General features: G+C 45.6%; 1 protein-coding gene across 1 annotated transcript in view; it reads right to left on the bottom strand.

The window, feature by feature from the left end:
- Positions 1–6205: 6205 nt before the first annotated feature.
- Positions 6206–17478, bottom strand: part of SEMA4A (semaphorin 4A) — a 103701-nt gene continuing 92428 nt past the window's right edge. Inside the window, exons 13-16 of the mRNA XM_060253871.1 lie at positions 13698–13813; positions 13320–13480; positions 10972–11090; positions 6206–9090 (exon numbers count right to left, since the gene is read on the bottom strand). Of these exons, the coding sequence (XP_060109854.1) occupies positions 8396–9090; positions 10972–11090; positions 13320–13480; positions 13698–13813 (1091 nt within the window). The 3' untranslated portion in view covers positions 6206–8395. The remainder of the gene's footprint in view (positions 9091–10971; positions 11091–13319; positions 13481–13697; positions 13814–17478) is intronic.

Raw genomic sequence — 17478 nt, 5'->3', positions numbered from 1 at the left:
AACTAGAGCAGAGCGTCATTCAGGGCGACCACTGTCTACTGTGTCAAGCATGGTTCTGATGTTCCAACACGCAAGCTTTAGTCTTTGCACACTTTGTGAGGCAGGTGCATGCCTTTTCTTTGTAGTTATTTTTTGACCGCAAGTAAGAACTAAGAGTCCAAACCTCAGCAAAAAGCCCAGTGTAGTATGCAGATATGGATACAGGGACCCTAATAAGAGCTAACAGAAATGGCACCCGGTGGGACATAACGATTCGCCCCGGTGCGCCTGGATCAGCGGCAAGTTGGTGAGACCCTTTGCACAAAACTAAATTGGACCATTGTTGTCTATGGGTCTTGTCCTTCTGGCTGAAAATCACTAGGCACCGGGTGGCATTGTGTCTCATACAGACCAAACTTGGAGTGAATCAAAGTGGTGGGGTGGATCAGCCTTAATTTTATACGGGTAATAATTTTAAGTTTTCTTTGGAAAGGGGAATTGTGGTCTCTGGGCTGAGAGGTTGTAATTCCAATGGTAAATCCTTGTTCAGGCACATGGTTTACCCCCACAGAGATGATGACTGAAAGGTTTCCTTTCTTCTTTAGATGATAGGGTGAAAATGGAATCAAAAGTTGTGTACCCTGGGATGAGGTCATACAGTACCCACCCCAAAGTGTAAAGCAGTGCTATTTAAAAGTTTGTGAGCACTGGGAAGGTAATGGAGTACTCACCCCAAAGATTAGGATTGTAGTTTGACTAAAATACCTATGGGATTGTAATTGGTTAACTGGAATCAAATTAAGGTAAAAACAAAAGTAAGAAATGCATGGCAAGTTGTAATTGAAGGGGTGGGGCATGAATAAAACAGGAATCTTGTGGTACTTTAAATGCTATCAGGTGTCATTATACCCAGCATTTAAGAGAATTTTAAACCTCCATACCCCGTGGTGCAGAGTGGTAGACTGCAGTATTGCAGTCCAAGCTCTGGGTTCAGATGGCTGGCTCATGGTTGACTCCGCCTTCCATCTTTCCGAGGTTGGTAAAACGAGTAGTACCCAGCTTGCTACGGGTAAAGTGTAGATGACTGGGGAAGGCAATGGCAAACTACCCCGTAATGAAAAGTCTGCCATAAAAACGTCATGATGCGATGTCACCCCAGAGTTGGAAATGTCTAGTTGCTTGCACAGGGGACTACCTTTACCTTTTTTACTCCCTACAACCTTAGCACCTGAATGCTAATGCTTGCCCAGCGGAGAGGTCAGAAGAATAAAAGTTGAAATTGGAAATCAAGATTCTGCAGTAAAGGAAAGAGAGTGGTGAGTTTGGACAGAAATGCCAGAGTCAGGCTTGCTCGTTTGGCTTGTCTCGACTTGCTGCCATTTGGTTGTTTATCAATTTCCAGGAAGAGAACAGCATTCATGGAGGCGGAAGACTTCCAGAAGATTTGGCAGAGGATGGGGGTCTGGGCGATAAGCCAGGTGGGAGGAGTAAGAATCGAGGGAGGCCAAACACAGGAAAGTAAGTTTCAGAGGGTAGCCAAACTGGACTGCAGTAGAAGAGCTAGGTTCAAGGCCAGCGGCACCAGACCAACAAGATTTTCCAAGTAGAAGCTTTCGAGAGTCACAACTCCCTTCGTCAGAAGGAAAGCAAGTTGGGCAAAATGAGGAAAGTCAGCTGGAAAAGAGAGGGTTCGTGATAATATTTGCAGCTTGCAGTTGGGAAGGCAGTGGGGGGTTTTTTTGGGTTTTTTTTAATGTGACGGACATTTTCCACCTGCAATGAGATCACCAGCTGGTTATCTACCTTTGCATTTTGTAAAACCTCTGTGAAGTGAGACTTCTTAGATAAACCAAGATACGAGAGAGAGACCCAGCTTTGGGAGAGGCTGTGGCTCAGTGATAGAGTGTCTGCTTGGCACGCAGAAAGTTTCACATTCAATCCCCAGCACCTCCAGTTGAAAGGATTGGGGAGGAGGTGATGTCAAAGCTCTTGGACTGGGATGCTAGAAAGCCACTGCCAGTCAGAGGGGAGAACACTGACCTTAAGAGACTGAGGGTATGATTCATTATTAGGCAACTTCATGCAGCATGTGACAGAAACTTTGAGGGGTAATTCTGCAAAGGTAACATCATTATTGTCAGTCAGAGCTTACTTCATCAGATGTGTGGTTTTCATTAGTCATATTTACACTGTTTACTAAAAGCTGCAAATGGAAAGGCAAGAGAAGGGAGAAGCATTTACAAACAGGCCTGTTGAAAATCTGATCCAGGCAAAAGAGCAGTCGGTCCACTCAGGGTGGGAGAGGGCCACTCTCAGCTGTAGAGACAGGGAAATCTAGTGTAGGAAACATGCAGAGTGAAACATGATTGAGAATCCCATGTGCTTATTCAGGCCAGGAGTGGTTGAGGTAGTACTGACCTTTAAAACCCTATATGGCCGAGGACCTGTCTATCTAAGGGACTGTTTTTCCCCATATACACCCCAGAGAGCACTGCATTTGGGAGTCCAAAATCTGCTATCCATCCCCAGACCAAGGGAGGCCAGATTAAACTCTACATGGGCCAGGGCCTTCTCAGTGGTGGCACCAATGTTATGGAATGCTCTCCCAGAGGCCATAAGGGCCCTGCAGAATCTCTCCTAATTCTGCAGGGCCTGTAAAACTGAACTTTTTTGACAGGCCTATAACAACTAATATGGGATGAGGCTGCCACTGCTATATAGCTGAATAATACCATCAGGACCACCAACAGATTAACAGAAGAACTGGGACATCAAAATAATCTGATCCACCTATGTCAAAATTCCTTGTATAGCATCAAATATCTAGTTTTTAAAATTGTTTATGTTGTTTTTATTGTTCTTAAATTGTAATTGAAATGGTTCTTACTATGTTAGCTGCCCAGAGTCCACTTGCGGAGTGGGTGGCATATAAATCTAAGGTAATAATAAATAACTTATTGATGGAGGCCTTCAGAACGGAGGGACATGTCTGGAACATGCCACCAAGGAAGCAGCCCTTCAAAAGAGGCTGGGGCACATGCAACACTTTCCAAAAGATCCCAAACCCCTAGCACAACACTGAGTTGCTGGAGACGCTACCCCAGACTTTGTCATAATAGTAATGAGACTTTCAGATGTGTCATGGTGCTTTCACTGAGAAATTTTAACCTGATTCCGAGGACTGGAGATGGAAAATCGGCAGACTGAAATCTGTGTGTCACAGTGGTCACAAGGCCAGTGGTGCCGCGCAAGAGTGCTATAATGGCCATTCTTGTCACTGCAGACTTAAGTTGCTAAAAGCAGAAAATCTTACGAGCACAAGAAGATCAAGGAAGTATTCTTGGCTGCTGCTGGCTGTATTTTTGAAGGGTTTCCCAATAAGAAGGAAATTGTGACAGACGGCCAGACGTTGCATATGCTGAGATGTGGTTACAAGGAGAATTGAGGCCATCTTGGATAGCCCAGGCTAGCCTGATCTTGACAGAGCTTGGAAGTTAAGCAGGGTCAGCCCTGGTCAGTACTTGGGAGACCACCAATACCAGATGACACAGAGGCAGGCAATGGCAAACCACCTCTGTTCACCTCTTGCCTTGAATAATAATAATAAACTTTTATTTATATCCCGCCCTCTCCGCCACACAGAGTCAGCATAAGTCCACTATGACTTGATGGGGGGGGGGGAGGCATGGATATGTTCAAAGGAACTGTGACGACCAAGGAATGTTCTAGAACCCCCTTGCCAAGCCCAGGTGGAATTTCAGCATCACCATTAACTCCTTTCCTGCTCAGAACGGCCAAACGTGTTTAGAGATCTTGAAAAACAGTAGGGATGATGAGTGGATTGCTGGGCTTCAGGCTTTGCCATATTCAGGTCCGGAGAAATTCTCAGGGCAACAGGCTGAAATTCCAGGACTGTCTGTGCTGTTTGTGGGCACAGTCCACTGTGAACAGCTCAGATACGTTTTACATTTAGCAGTTTATTGGGCTAGAGAATACCTCATTTTCTTCAGGTGATTGCATTGCACGCATTCAGAGAAGATATGATACAGTTCTTAGTGGTGTGTGGAGACACATTATCTCTGCTAGTCAGTGCTTTGAGTCTGCTGAGCAATGCCTACTGGAGAATTCTTTGGAGACTTGTGGTCCCATCAATACTGTGTTTTCAATTCTATGTCTTTATTGACTCATTGGAACCTTTTGAATAATCCTGTGCCTGACAAAAGATTGAAACAGGAAGAGGAAGTTGGCGGTCCTGTAACAGCATATTAATTGCTTCTTGGGATTAATGGAAATTTGAACTTGCACCGCATAAACATCAGAATAGCAACTTCAATAGACTTCCAAATCTCTTGGGGAGCAGTACCACTAATGAATTTGTGTTATTCAGTGTGCTGATACTGTATAGATATATTTTCTAATTGTTTTGGTAATAAATTGTATGTATATTGTTAGGTTCCATAATAATTTCAAGTCACAGTTGTCTTATTTTGGCATAGACATTCTGAGACCTGACGACTTGCAAGAAGTGTACACACCGGCTTCTGGAAAAGACAGAATATAGGTACAGCCTCCAACTGTTTCCTACCCCTTATGGAACAGAAGGACGGAAAAGTTGAAAACCCCTAACCCGAGAGTCAGCTGCTTAAATTCAAATGCAATAATCAGATTGTAATGACATCAATGTTTTTTTTAATAAAAATAGCATGTATAAATGCAACAAAGATTTACATCTTTTAAAAAAAACTATAAACACAACGTGGAGTGAAACGGTCAGAACACCAAACTGGTATAAATTTATCTCTGTTAAAGGGAAAATGAAGCTGGAAGTGTTTTTCCCTCGGGAGAACTGAAGGTGGTTCCGCTGCTGTCTCTAGTCCAAGACAGGGCAGATTTCTTTTGTGCAAGTGTGGCTGGGGATACAGTATAGGAAATCAAACCTTTCTCCAGTAATTTGCAATTCACTTAAACTATTCTTTGACTCCTGTTTAGGACAACCATTTTGTTTCAAGTCAGCCAGAGTGCAGATAACAATCCCATGATCTCCCCCCCCCCCAAATTTGCTTTGTTAAGGAAGGGGCCTAAAACCTTTTATCAACCCAAGATAAATGGCCCTTTGATAAGGATTTGCCAAATACTAAATCTAAAACTGGATTACACAAACATCCGGACCTATTTCAGTTGGGAAACAACCCCTTCGGGGTAAGAGGGGGGTGTCTCTCCCCCCCTAAATAATAGTGGGGTGGGAGAACATTTGGGTGAAAAGTAAAGTACAGAAGACTTCCCACTGAACAAGTTTCAGAGGGTAGCTTGGTTGGTCTGCAGTGGAACAAGCCAGATCTAAGTTCCAGAACACCTTAGTGTCCAACAAGATGTTCAGGGTATCTGACAAAAGCAGCTTTAACTCCTGAAGGCTCACACTCCAAAAATCTTGTTGCCTTTAAGGTGCTACTTGACTCAAATCCAGCTGTTCTCACTGGCGCAAGGCGGCGCATCCCTCCTTCCCTACTTGACTCAAATCCAGCTGTTCTCACTGGCGCAAGGTGGCGCAGCCCTCCTTCCCAAAGCCATGAACCTAAATTCTGGATTACTAGCTGTTTGATTCCAATTCAACCATTTTCCTTGGATTTGTATTCCTTTTATTTTTGCAACTCACTGAATTCCAGTGATACAATCTGTTGATACAAAAGATACCCCAACTAGGATGGCTGGTTCTCCCCCCCACACACACACATACTGTGGGGGAAAAACAGCAATCTTAAATCACAGCTTAAGAACATTTCTCTCATATGAACAAACACACATGCACACGAAAGCCACACGGACCACAGCAGATACCGATGGCTGCTGCTTCCTTAGACCCAGCAGAGGGGGTGGGTTTCCTCCCACCCCCTTTTGTTTTCGCACAAAGTTCTGGGTGCAGAGTTGTTTTGCGTATATACCTAACAAAGGTTAACACACAAATGTGACAAATGTGCTTTCAGTGGCGGCAACAGGATATGCTAGTCAAGGACTTGCAATCGGCTGCTGCAGCTCCTCCACGGGACCTTGGGAAGATGGTCTCCGGTGGACCCTGCTCCCACCATCCCCGATGTGTGGTAGGCTCTGGGTCCAGTGATACCAGTCCTTGAGGCTAGCCCTGTCTGTCAAGCAGACACGCAAATGCAAACTTGCATTGCCGCCCTGTGTAGGGGCTCACGAAATGAGCTCAAGCTTGGTTACTGAGTCCAGAACATCTGGGTGCTTGATGACTTTCTGGGCTTCTGAAGTCCTGCATCCAAATCGACACGTCCTTAGATCCCATAAAAAAATAAGCAATTTTAAGAATAAATACTGTCTTGACGTAACCACCTCCCAAACGGTTTCCGTGGCCACAGCAAGCCTAAAGAAGTAGAAGAGAGGGTTTTTTCCTTTTTTTTCTAACAGTCAAGGTCCCCAGATCAGGGGAAAGTGCCAAGAGAAACAAACTGGAGGTCTCAACAAAGTTGTCAAAAGTTGTGGTTTGCTGTTTTACTCACTAGAGGTCAGCAGCGCTACATGGGCACGGAATAACAGTTCCGCCTTGAAGAAATGCAGCTGTTAGTGGAAGGTGGGAGGGAAGAAACAATTTCAGCTCTCTCCTAAATTGGAGCAAGATAAGAAGGGACAGCCCCCACCCAGGTGGAACAAGCAGGTTCGGTGTTTGTACAGAAAGCGCAAACGCCAAGAGAAGGGCACACTGGGTAAAAAGATAAGGCTGCCGTCTCAGCTGTTATCAAACACTCAGAATGTCCTTCACTCTCTGACTGTACAAATTCCTTCACGCATAGTTCTTTGGTCCCATGTTAAGGTGGCAGGGGTGAACAAACAGTCTTCTGGTCTGCAGAGATGGGTTCAAATCCAATTTATGCCATGGACACTGCAGCTTTGGTCTAAATCCCCTCCGAGCACCCCATATGTACACAGGAAAGATAATACTGAATGTGGCCCACAAGCATTTCTCCAGAGAGGCAACATCAACTACTTCTTTTAAAATAAGGATTCACAGTGCAGGGGAAAGAAACGTGTAGATTACAGCACTTCCTTCCTGACAATCAACTTTTGTTCAAAACACAACTCAGCTTTCTAGTCCTCAGAGCAAGTGAAGGGATGTAAAAATATCAGAAGCCAAAAGGAAGGTGACTGAACAATATTTCCAGTGGTTTGGGGGCACTGGACCCTGCTTAGCTCCTTTCCCCTCTGAGAGTAGCAAAAACACAATAATTTATGCAAAAATAGTAAAAATGTCAGGATTGTGCAAAAATAAGAGGAAAAAAATGCTACTGTAGAAGAATCCACTTTTTTTTCCCTTGGTGCTGAATTTGGATTACAGAAGTTTTGCTTCTTTTTTTGCATAAAACCTCGAATCAACGGTAAGCCAGTCTTTAGATCAAATATACCTTCAAGGTGTTCTTAAAGAGGGGGAGATTCAGATTCACATAGAGGCTTGCAGACACGTCTCAGTCTCCCCTCCCCATTTTCCTTTACAGCAGGGCCAGCGAGCAGCTGGAACCTCACCCTTCCATAATACTCCCATACCACAAAAAAAAAACAGGGCCCCAAGACCACATATGCCCAGCTCCATCCACCAGGCACCATCAAACACAGAGTTCCCTCCTGGACCAGGAACCGGAGAGGACACTGTCATACATGGACTACCCTCTGAGTGGGGCCTGCACTCCCTTGGTCAGAGATGTCAGCCTGTTTCCCACTCCGCCATCCTCAACATTGGCCCAAATTTACGTAGCAACATTACTGCCTCTGACGTTCCCCTTCCCCACTGATCCCTCATACAGGAAGGCTGTACTTGTCTCTTATTGTTCCCCCCTCTTCCTTTAAACCCACTGTTTTGTGGCCTCCCCCCTTCCTTGCTTTTTTGGCAGCAGAAAGCCCCGGCCTCCTGTGTCACAAAACCTCAAGGCCGTCTAGCAGAGCCAACGAAGCAGCCCAGCCTTGACCTTCCGATTCCCAAACCTCTCCAAACCCTATGGGACCCAGAAGATTAAGAGGCTGGGGTCAGCTTGTCCCTGATCTCCATAAACATTTCACATGGAGATTTATGAATTTGGCTAGGAGCAACTGTGCAGAGAAGCCGTGGCGATGGGCTCTGGTACCATATTGACGGAGGAAGAGCAGATGCAGGGAGGACCCCAAAGACCCATGAATATTAAGGGATTCTGCCCCAGCCCCTTGGCGCCAGTTTTTCAGGTCTGCGTGGCATCGTACAGACAAGACCAGAAAAACTGAATTCAGAGGTAACTCCTTGTTTTCGGATGGTATTTTCTGAATGCTGCCATAGAAATGGCTAGGCCAAGAATTCTTTTTCAGGTTGCCCGTGAGCTCGAGATGTTAATCTTGAAGGGTCGCTCCCAGCAACAGCCAACGAGGGGGCAAAGCTAGATCAAGCCAGGCTCCCACCCACCGCCACGGCCTTTCTGGAGTCATCCCCGTTCACCAAGGCAGAGTTCAGGCGGTTGTTGTCGAGGTCGATCACTTGGAACGCGCCTTCCGGCTGCACGCAGCAGGGCTTGGAACCGCCAGTGGCCCCTTCCGTCGGAGAGCCCTGCATCTGGTATTCGTTGGTTTGTGGGGTGCTCTGGTTGCTGTTTAAGGGGACTTTCTGTTGCCCAAGTGCTCTGCCGCCTTCGGGGGCGCTGGACCCCTGGACTTTGTTCTTGGCTTTCAGCCGGTCGTGGTAAGTGAAGAAAGCGAAAGCTGCTGCGATCGCTAAGGTCATGGACAGCAGCACGGTCACGGTCACAAACTGGACCCAGTAAGAACGCCGCTTGCCCGCCGGCAGAGCCTGGTGGGGCAGGCCCTCCTCGGCAATGCCGTCTTTGTCGCTGCTGCCCAGGATGTCGGGGTACTTCGGGGTGAGGATGCGGTAGCTGGCCACCACCTGCTCGTACCCGTTCTCGTAGGACAAACACTCGTATGTGCCCAGGGAGGCCCTCTGGACAATGACGACCAGGGTTTTGCCTTCCTCTATGACCAGCCCTTCCGTCTTCTCCTTCGGATAGCTCCACGTGTAGTTGGCCAGGGCGGAAGCATGAGGACAGGTCAACCGTACCATAGAGTTCAACGAAGAGGTCAAAGCTGAAATGAAACATACGGAGCTGTAATTTCACGAGGGAGCAACATGCCAAAGTCTCAATCAGATCTCCCCTGGGATTATGGCACCGGTCGACCTTCTGAGGCGGGAGCTGGGCACAAGAACTGCCACACAGAGATCTTGCCTTGCATTTCCATCTGGACTGCCGTGGTTCTTTTGGGGGCTTCTGCACAATACTGTCATGTGCAGCGGTCATTTTGTAGAAAAAAGGTGCAGGAGCTCAGTAGCATCTCTCATTTGCACATGCCCCGGGATCTGTGGAAGGTGGAAGATACACATGACCAGGGCTTGAATTCAGCAGGAGCTCACAGGAGCACAGCTGAACCTCCAGTGGTTCTGCATGCAGTGGGGAGTTCTCTCCCCACTGCATGTAGATCCGCTGGAGGTTCAGCTGTGCTCCTGTGAGCTCCTGCTGAATTCAAGCCCTGGTCATGTGTATCTTCCACCTTCCAGGTACACCCTGGTTCCACTGCAAGGTTGCCTAAACCTACTTTAAGTACTATCTTTCTTGGAAGATCACATCCAAGTTTGGGTGGGAAGGGGCAGATTTCTGCAAACCATTTCCACTCACTGCCATTTAAAAAACAAATCAGTAGCCAATAGATCATTGCAGTGTTCCAATACCAAGACAAATGACCTATGACTGATTTTTTAAAAATAAAATGGACACAAAGTTGACCAATAGCAGGTACATTGAGATACCACACAGGAAGACCCTCCTGTGGAAGCTCTGTTGCCACTAGGAAAGCCTATGCATTTGCAGCAGCCATCAGAGCCGACCAGGGAATTGTTCCATGGGGAAGTGACTGAAACTGATGCTGTTCTGTTTCCTTTTAAATTGTCAGTTTTGTCCTTTTTTCAAAGGCCAGTTTGCCACAATTGTCATTTTTCACATCAGAATTTTTTTTTACTGAACAATTCAAGAGGGCTTTTCTGTAGCAGTAATAAGGCTGCACAGCACAAAATGGCTCACAAAGTTACTGCTCATAGAACAGAATCATAGAGTTGGAAGGGACATCTAGTCCAACCCCCTGTACAATGCAGGAACTTCACAAATACCTCCCCTTAAGTTCACAGGATCCGCATTGCTGTCAGATGGCCATCTAGCCTCTCTTTAAAAAACCTCCAGAGAAGGAGAGCCCACCACCTCCCTGTTCCACTGAGGAACTGCTCTAACTGTCAGGAAGTTCTTCCTAATGTTTAGCTGAAAACTCTTTGAATTAATTTCAACCTGTTGGTTCTGGTCCAACCTTCTTCTAATGATTGGTACTTGTGGTCTTTACTGCTGTATATAGAGCACTGTAGATAGGATCCTATTCTGTTAACTTCGGTACTGCTTAATGCGTCATGCGAATTACTTATGCTAAGCTTCTGTTTCTCTTTACTATTCCCAGCCTTCTAAAATCCTAATGCATTCATTACTGAATGTCCCATTTTGCTGACTGTACTGACTCACTCTCTGTGATCTGCCTTGAGCCCCTGGGAGAAAGGCAGACTATGAGTAACATAAATAAAATAAAACAAAACATTATATCCTGTCCTTGCTCAAAGGAGATCCTAAAGTTCTCAGGAAGCCTGAGGGGAATGACCAGGAGGTTCCAGAAGGCATTTCACATTTGGCTCCCCTCTTTGTGGGTTCCACCGAGTTTTGTAGGCCCTCTCACCATTTTCCTAAGTCCGCTTCCCAAGAAACCTTAAGCATGGGGTTTAGTTAGTGAAGAACTTATTTTAAATGGGGGGGGGGGTTGTAGGGGAGAGAAAGGAGGAAAGTACTATTGTTAACCAAGTGGATCCAGCCCAACCACTTCAAAACAAGAGGGGACCCTTTTGACAATCAATGAAATCCTGAAAGACTCGCACTGAACTTTTTACAACTCTGTCATCGGCATCATTCGGAGACTTCAACAAAGTTCTGGAGCGTTTGCTCATGTCTTGGCATCCAAGGCCGGGATTCCCATACTCGACGTCTTGCAGCCAGTTAGTCCTGGAAGTGGAAAGGGCATAAGGATTGACTCATGGGATCGCAGCAGATATAATATGTTTTGTTTCCAAGAGCAGGCCTCTCCACACAAAATGCAGCCTGGAAGTGATATCCAAGAGTCCATGGCTCAGTGGGAAAGCAGCTGCTTTGCATCCCCAAAGTCCCCATTTCAATCCCCAGTGATTCCAGGTTTTTTTTTAAAGGATGATATGCAAGAGCTCTGCATTAGCCCCTGCAGAGCTGCTGCCAGTCTCAGTAGACAGGGCTGACCCCGATGGAACAATGGTCTGATTCAGTAGAAGGCAGCTTCGTAAGTCCGGGAAGTGGCAGACTGCCTCTGAACATGGGGTAATCCTGATCGCCACTTTGGGATCAGGAAGGAATTTTCATCTAAGCCAGAACAGCCCAGGGATCCTGGAGGTTTTTTGTCTTCTTCTGGGTATAGGGCAGGGGTCACGGGGAGAGGGAGGGAGGAGGTAGCTGTGAATTTCCTGCATTATGCAGGGTTAGGCTAGATTGGGGTGTCAAACATGCAGTTAGGGGGCTGAATCAGGCTCCCAGAGGGCTCCTATCAGGCTCCCGAGCAACTGGCTGTCATCTGCTTTCCTTCTTCCTATATCTTGCTTCCTTCTGCATAACAGCTTGCTTTGCAATCCTTGTTCAATTGCAAAGGAGCTACAAAGCAAAACCTCTATTTTCTCCATTGGCTGAGGCTCCTCTCTTGGGGAGGAAGGGGGGAGGAATAGCTTGCTTTGCCAGGCTCTCTCAATTGCACAGTGGAGCTACTGAACCAAGCATCTCTTCCTTCTATTGGCTGAGGCTCCCTCCCAGTCCCCTGGGGAAGGAAGGAAAGAGCCAGAGCTTCCTTTGCCCATTTCCCTGGATCCCATAAAAGAAATACAAAGAAAGACCAATGAATGCTAACGTTTTAAGCATGTTTTAAGTTTTTAAAAAATATATATTTGTGTTTGTGTTCTTTATATAATTTGTATCTCTGCTACCTAATCTTAAATAGGTACACACATGGCCCAGCCCAACCCAACGTGGCTTGGCCTAACAAGGTCTCATTTACGTTAGATCTGGTCTTCATAACAAATGAGTTTGACACCCCTGGGCTAGATGATCATTGGGGGGGGTCACTTCCAGCTCTGTGTTTCTAGAGTTGTTCTGTTTAAGCTATCAGGCTTTCCTTTGCCCTATTAGCACGGCACAGCCAAAAAGAAAGTATTGTCTCGCCACGTAACTGATGTTGTGAATCAGACGCTGTTCTGATCTCATATATGGACACACAATGCTGACTTATCCGGAGTCAGACCATTTATTCATTTAGCCCTACTGGAAGCACCTCTCTGTTAAAGAATTTTCTAACTCAAGACCTGCCGGGGACTGAAGCAGAGACCTTCTCTGTACAAAACAACACACTCAACCCAATAATCAGCAGCCCCCCCACCAATACATTTGGGATCAGTAGGCCTACTGTTAACCCCACTGCTTAAAAACCTGTTTTCCCCTGTTCCTGTGTATCTCTGCCAACAGAGGAGAAGTGAGTGCTAGATCACAAAAGCTGATGCCATGGTCAATCTTGTGGCTGTTTCTGCTGCCAACAGAGTCAAGTGGCTACCACTCTAGAATCTGTGGCCAGTGCCCTTCAAATCACCCATATTCTACGAAGTGATCTCATCTCCTAAAATTATTGAGAGCCAGTTTGGTGTAGTGGTTAAGTGAGCAGATTCTTATCTGGGAGAACCTGGTTTGATTCCCCACTCCTAAAGATGCTACTGCTGGGCTGACCTTGGGTCAGTCATAACTCTCAGAGCTGTTCCTCTCAAGAGCAGTTTCTGTCAGAGCTCTCTCAGCCCCACCTCCCTCACCAGGTGTCTGTTGTGAGAAGGGGAAGGGAAAGGAGATTGTAAACTGCTCTGAGACTCCTTTGGGTAGTGAAGGGGAGGGTATACAATTTATACGCTCCCCGAATAAAACAAAAATCTTTGCAATATTGAAACATCTAGTTCAGCAGGGAGCAAGGTTCAATCCCAGTCTACTCCCTGATGTGCTAGTTTTCTGCTTTCAGAAAACTTTTTTTTAAAATGGGAAAGTGGATTAAAAAAGTGATTCCTGAACTGTACCACTTGTTCTGCTAGCACAGGACTCTGCCTCCTCATTCTGCCACCATGTGTCAACTAGCCACACCCACCCACCCTGCTGAGTTGGCTCAGTCCTGCAAATACTCACAGGACCTCCAGATTCTGGAACTGAATACATTTGCTGTAATGCCGGTTCCAGGCGCAGTAGGGGTCTCGTGCCAGCACACATTCCGCGCAGCTTTTGTACATGCTGCAGTTGGCCAGCGGTATGTGCAGGACTCCTTCAGAATAGCCCACATAAAGGATACCCTATGATTGCAAGGGGCAAAAAAGAAAATTATTATTATTTGGGTCTTCTAATGAAGATGATTTACAGTTGGTTCAAGTCTGGGCAAAAGCAAGACCTTTTCCAACCCCACCTTGGCAATTGTTTCACAGCGGCACCCGCCTCCCTTATCGTCAAAATCCACATGTGCCCACAGGCTGCGGGGAACCTTGTCTGATAAGACAGAAACAAGTAACCTACCTTTTCAGGAGAGAGCAGCAAGTTCCGAACCGGTTCTGGCTCCCAGAACAACTCGATCGCTTCGATGATGTGAGCTCCCTTGGCGGTGACCACTACTTTGTGAAGGAATCCATTATCTGGGGGAAACAAGAATATAAGAGAAGCCATGTTGGATCAGGCCAATGGTCCAATCCAGACCAGTCCAACACTTTATGTCACACAGTGGCCAAAAAACCCCAGGCGCCATCAGGAGGTCCATCAGTGGGGCCAGGACACTAGAAGCCCTCCCACTGCGCCCCTTCCCCCCCGCAAGCACCAAGAATACAGAGCATCACTGCCCCAGACTGAGTGTTCCAACAATACCCTGTGGCTAATAGCCACTGATGGACCTCTGCTCCATATGTTTATCCAATCCCCTCTTGAAGCTGTCTGCACTTGCAGCTGCCATCTTGAATAATAGGGAGACGGTTAAAAATGATTAAACCCAAGTTAAAAACCATTTAAACCCAGGTTTGCCATGATCCTGTACAAAACCAAGGTGTGCATATGCATGTGTGTACATGTGAAGCTGTTATACTGAATCACACCATCTAAGTCAGTATTATCTACTCAGATTGGTAGTAGCTTACCAGGGTCTCAGGTGGAGTCCTTTCACCATTACCTGTGACTGGGGCTTTTGAAATGGAGATGCTGGAACTTTTGCATGCCAAGCAGCTGCTCTACCACTGAGCAACAGTCTCTCCTTCAGCAACTAACTCAGAAAAGGGAAGCTGAAACTTTTTCCCTTCCCACACTTTAGGCACATGCAGCCTCTCTGAACCCAGTGCTGGTTCCAGGCTTTGGAGGGCCCTCTTCTGCCCACCACCAGGACCCAATTCAGGACTCCCTTCCCAGGCCCAGATGGACCCCCACCAGAATTATTTAAAAACAATTCTGACTGGTGGGCTTCCTCTCTGGCGACTCTCTTCACAGTGATCGATAAAACAGGGACCATGCCTGAATCATGGACAAATTCCATAATTGTCCCAGTTTATAAGAAGGGTGACCCACAAGAACCAGAGAACTATCACCCAATTAGTCTGCTTGACATAGCAGGCAAATTATATGCAAGACACGTCTTGGGAAAACTCACTTCACAGATGAAAGAGCAAAACCTCCCAAGTAGGGAACAGATCGCGGATTTTGTCCTGGCAAGTCTACAATGGACCACTGTATAATTCTTAACTATCTGATAGAGAAATACAGTGGTAGAAGGGGAAGAAGGCTGTTTGCCGCCTTCCTTGATTTAAAAGGGGCATTTGACTCTATTCCCAGGGATCTTCTCTGGAACAAATTGGACATCATGGGTCTGGATAAATGCCTACTTTTTCTTATTCGTAAAATGTATTCCCTTAATAGTGTCAAGTGCGATATAAAGACCTAGGTGCATTAACTTCAAAGATCATTTCCAATTGGGGAGTCAAACAGGGCTATATGGCCGAGGACCGGCCTACCTGAAGGACCGTCTCTCCCCATACGAGCCCCAGAGAGCACTGAGGTCAGTAGGAAAAAACAGATTGACTACCCCTGGGCCAAAAGAAATCAAACTCCAGAACACCCGCACACGGGCCTTTTCTTCTGCGGCCCCATATCTTTGGAATCAGCTCCCAGAGGAGGTGCGGGCCCTGTGGAACCTCGATCAGTTCCGCAGGGCCTGCAAGACCACCCTCTTTAAACTGGCGTTTCCGAATAGCTGAATCACAAGTGCACAACAAGGAAATTCGCCATTGATACCAACTGATAGATAGCGTCAACGACAATAATATGGTTAGATTTAATTAATGTAACTTAGTTTAATGTAATCAGATTAATAATGGTTTTTAATTAATGTATCAACTGGTTTTTAAGATTAATTTAATGTGTACTAATGTAATTGTTTACTAATGTATTGTTGTCTTTTGTTGTTGTTAGCTGCCCTGAGCCTGCTTGGCGGGGGAGGGCGGGATACAAATAAAATGTTACTTACTTACTTTTACTTACTGTATTCTAGCCCCCTATTTGTTTAATTTATTCCTGAATGATCTGGCCCCCTCTGTAAATGCTGTTGATGGTCACTTCCCCAAACTTGGGCCAAATGTTATCCCTTTATTGCTCTACGCTGACGACGCAGTTGTACTGTCACGTTCGCAGAAAGGCCTCAAGCGCCTGTTACTCGCTTTTACTTCATACTGCGAGACAAATTTCCTGTCTATAAACCATGTAAAATCCAAAATTTTAGTATTTTCAAAAGTCCTGGAAACCACAAAGCTGGTGCCTCAAGGGAAATAATACTGGAAAGGTGAAATCTTTCAAATACTTGGGGGTCTTTTTCCAATACAATCATAACTGGACAAGCAGTCATCTCAGCAAGCAGTCATCTCAGCAAGGTGTAGTTCATCTGCGGTGGTTCGCTTTTTTTACAAGAACGACAACCAATTTGTCCCAGCTGCCATTTGTGTTTTTAATTCTAAAACAGTTTCTCAGTTGTTATATGGGATCCCCGTTTGGGTTTGCGCCCTCAATTTCCAACTTGAGCAAATTCAGGCATTTTTAAGCCATATTTTAGGGGTCCCCAACTGTGTCAGCTATGCTGCAATGTGCCTAGAGACTGGAACCCATTTGATTGAGACCAGGGCATGGCTACTAACTATAAAGTTTTGGCTATGCCTACACTTTAGGGCAGACCCTGCTAATTATATCCATATGATGCTAGCGGATTCCTTCATTTCCACTTAGTATAGTCAGATCCAGAAGAAAATACACTCCATAGGTGTACCTTTGGACAACCTCTATATGCTAATTGAAACAAAGGCATTCAGAATCCTGAAACAGAGGATCTTAGATATTGAGAAACAGTCCCTTTGTTCTTCAGGACATAAAACTTGTTCCTCTTTAGCATTTGGCATCTTCCCAGGTCATGGGCTGCCTGCTGCCTACCTTTCCCAGATTACTTCACCCCAGTCACACCGCTCTTTTATGTTAGCAAGACTCAATGTTCTACCCTTAGCGGTATTGTCTGGGAGGTTTGCCAGCAACCCTTATCAGGATAGAGTCTGCCCATGTAATGGAAGGCACCTTGAAATGGTCGCCCATGTCTTACTTTACTGTGATTTTTATGGGGAAGTGCGGGACTATATAATCAAACCTATTCTGTCTAATTTTTATGGATTACCTGAAGCAAAGTTAGTTTTTTTCCTACTATCTGACCAATGTTCCCATATCACAAGCCTGGCTGCAAAGTACCTTTTGGCTGCCATAACAATCAGGGAGCAAAAGACTAACTCCTCTTCTTGATGTTTTACTGGTTTTTATAGCTGAAACTCCATATAAATTTGCTATGCTGTACTTTTTATTTCTGAGCTGACCACATGGGACTCGAGGTTGATATACAGAAGTCAAAGTTGGATTGAGATAATACAGCCAGTTCACAACTGATGCCTTAAAAATTTCCGCAAAAGTCTGAGGTGCCATTTCAGTAAGATTCTCTGCTGAGTTTAGGGCTTGTAAAATGGAAAGGTACCACCAAGCATACAGGTAAATCCAGGGGAGTTCCTATTTTATATAGTTCTTCCTGTCTCTTTTCTCCCCACACCTTTTTTTTTTCTTCCCACGGAACTGTGATAATGTTGTTATATGCCATCTGATTTAATTGTTAATAATTGAATTTGTTATATTGTATGCTTTTACTGTATTTTAAACTTTATTATATGTCGTAATCAGCTCTGAGCCCCACGATAGTGGGGAAGAGTGGAACAGAAATAGAATGAATGAGCAAATTAACCAA

Source organism: Heteronotia binoei, chromosome 1, assembly GCF_032191835.1.
Source record: "Heteronotia binoei isolate CCM8104 ecotype False Entrance Well chromosome 1, APGP_CSIRO_Hbin_v1, whole genome shotgun sequence".
NCBI classification, from domain to species: Eukaryota; Metazoa; Chordata; class Lepidosauria; order Squamata; family Gekkonidae; genus Heteronotia; species Heteronotia binoei.
Note: the sequence above shows the minus strand (reverse complement) of the source record. Positions and strands in the feature narration are given on the sequence as shown.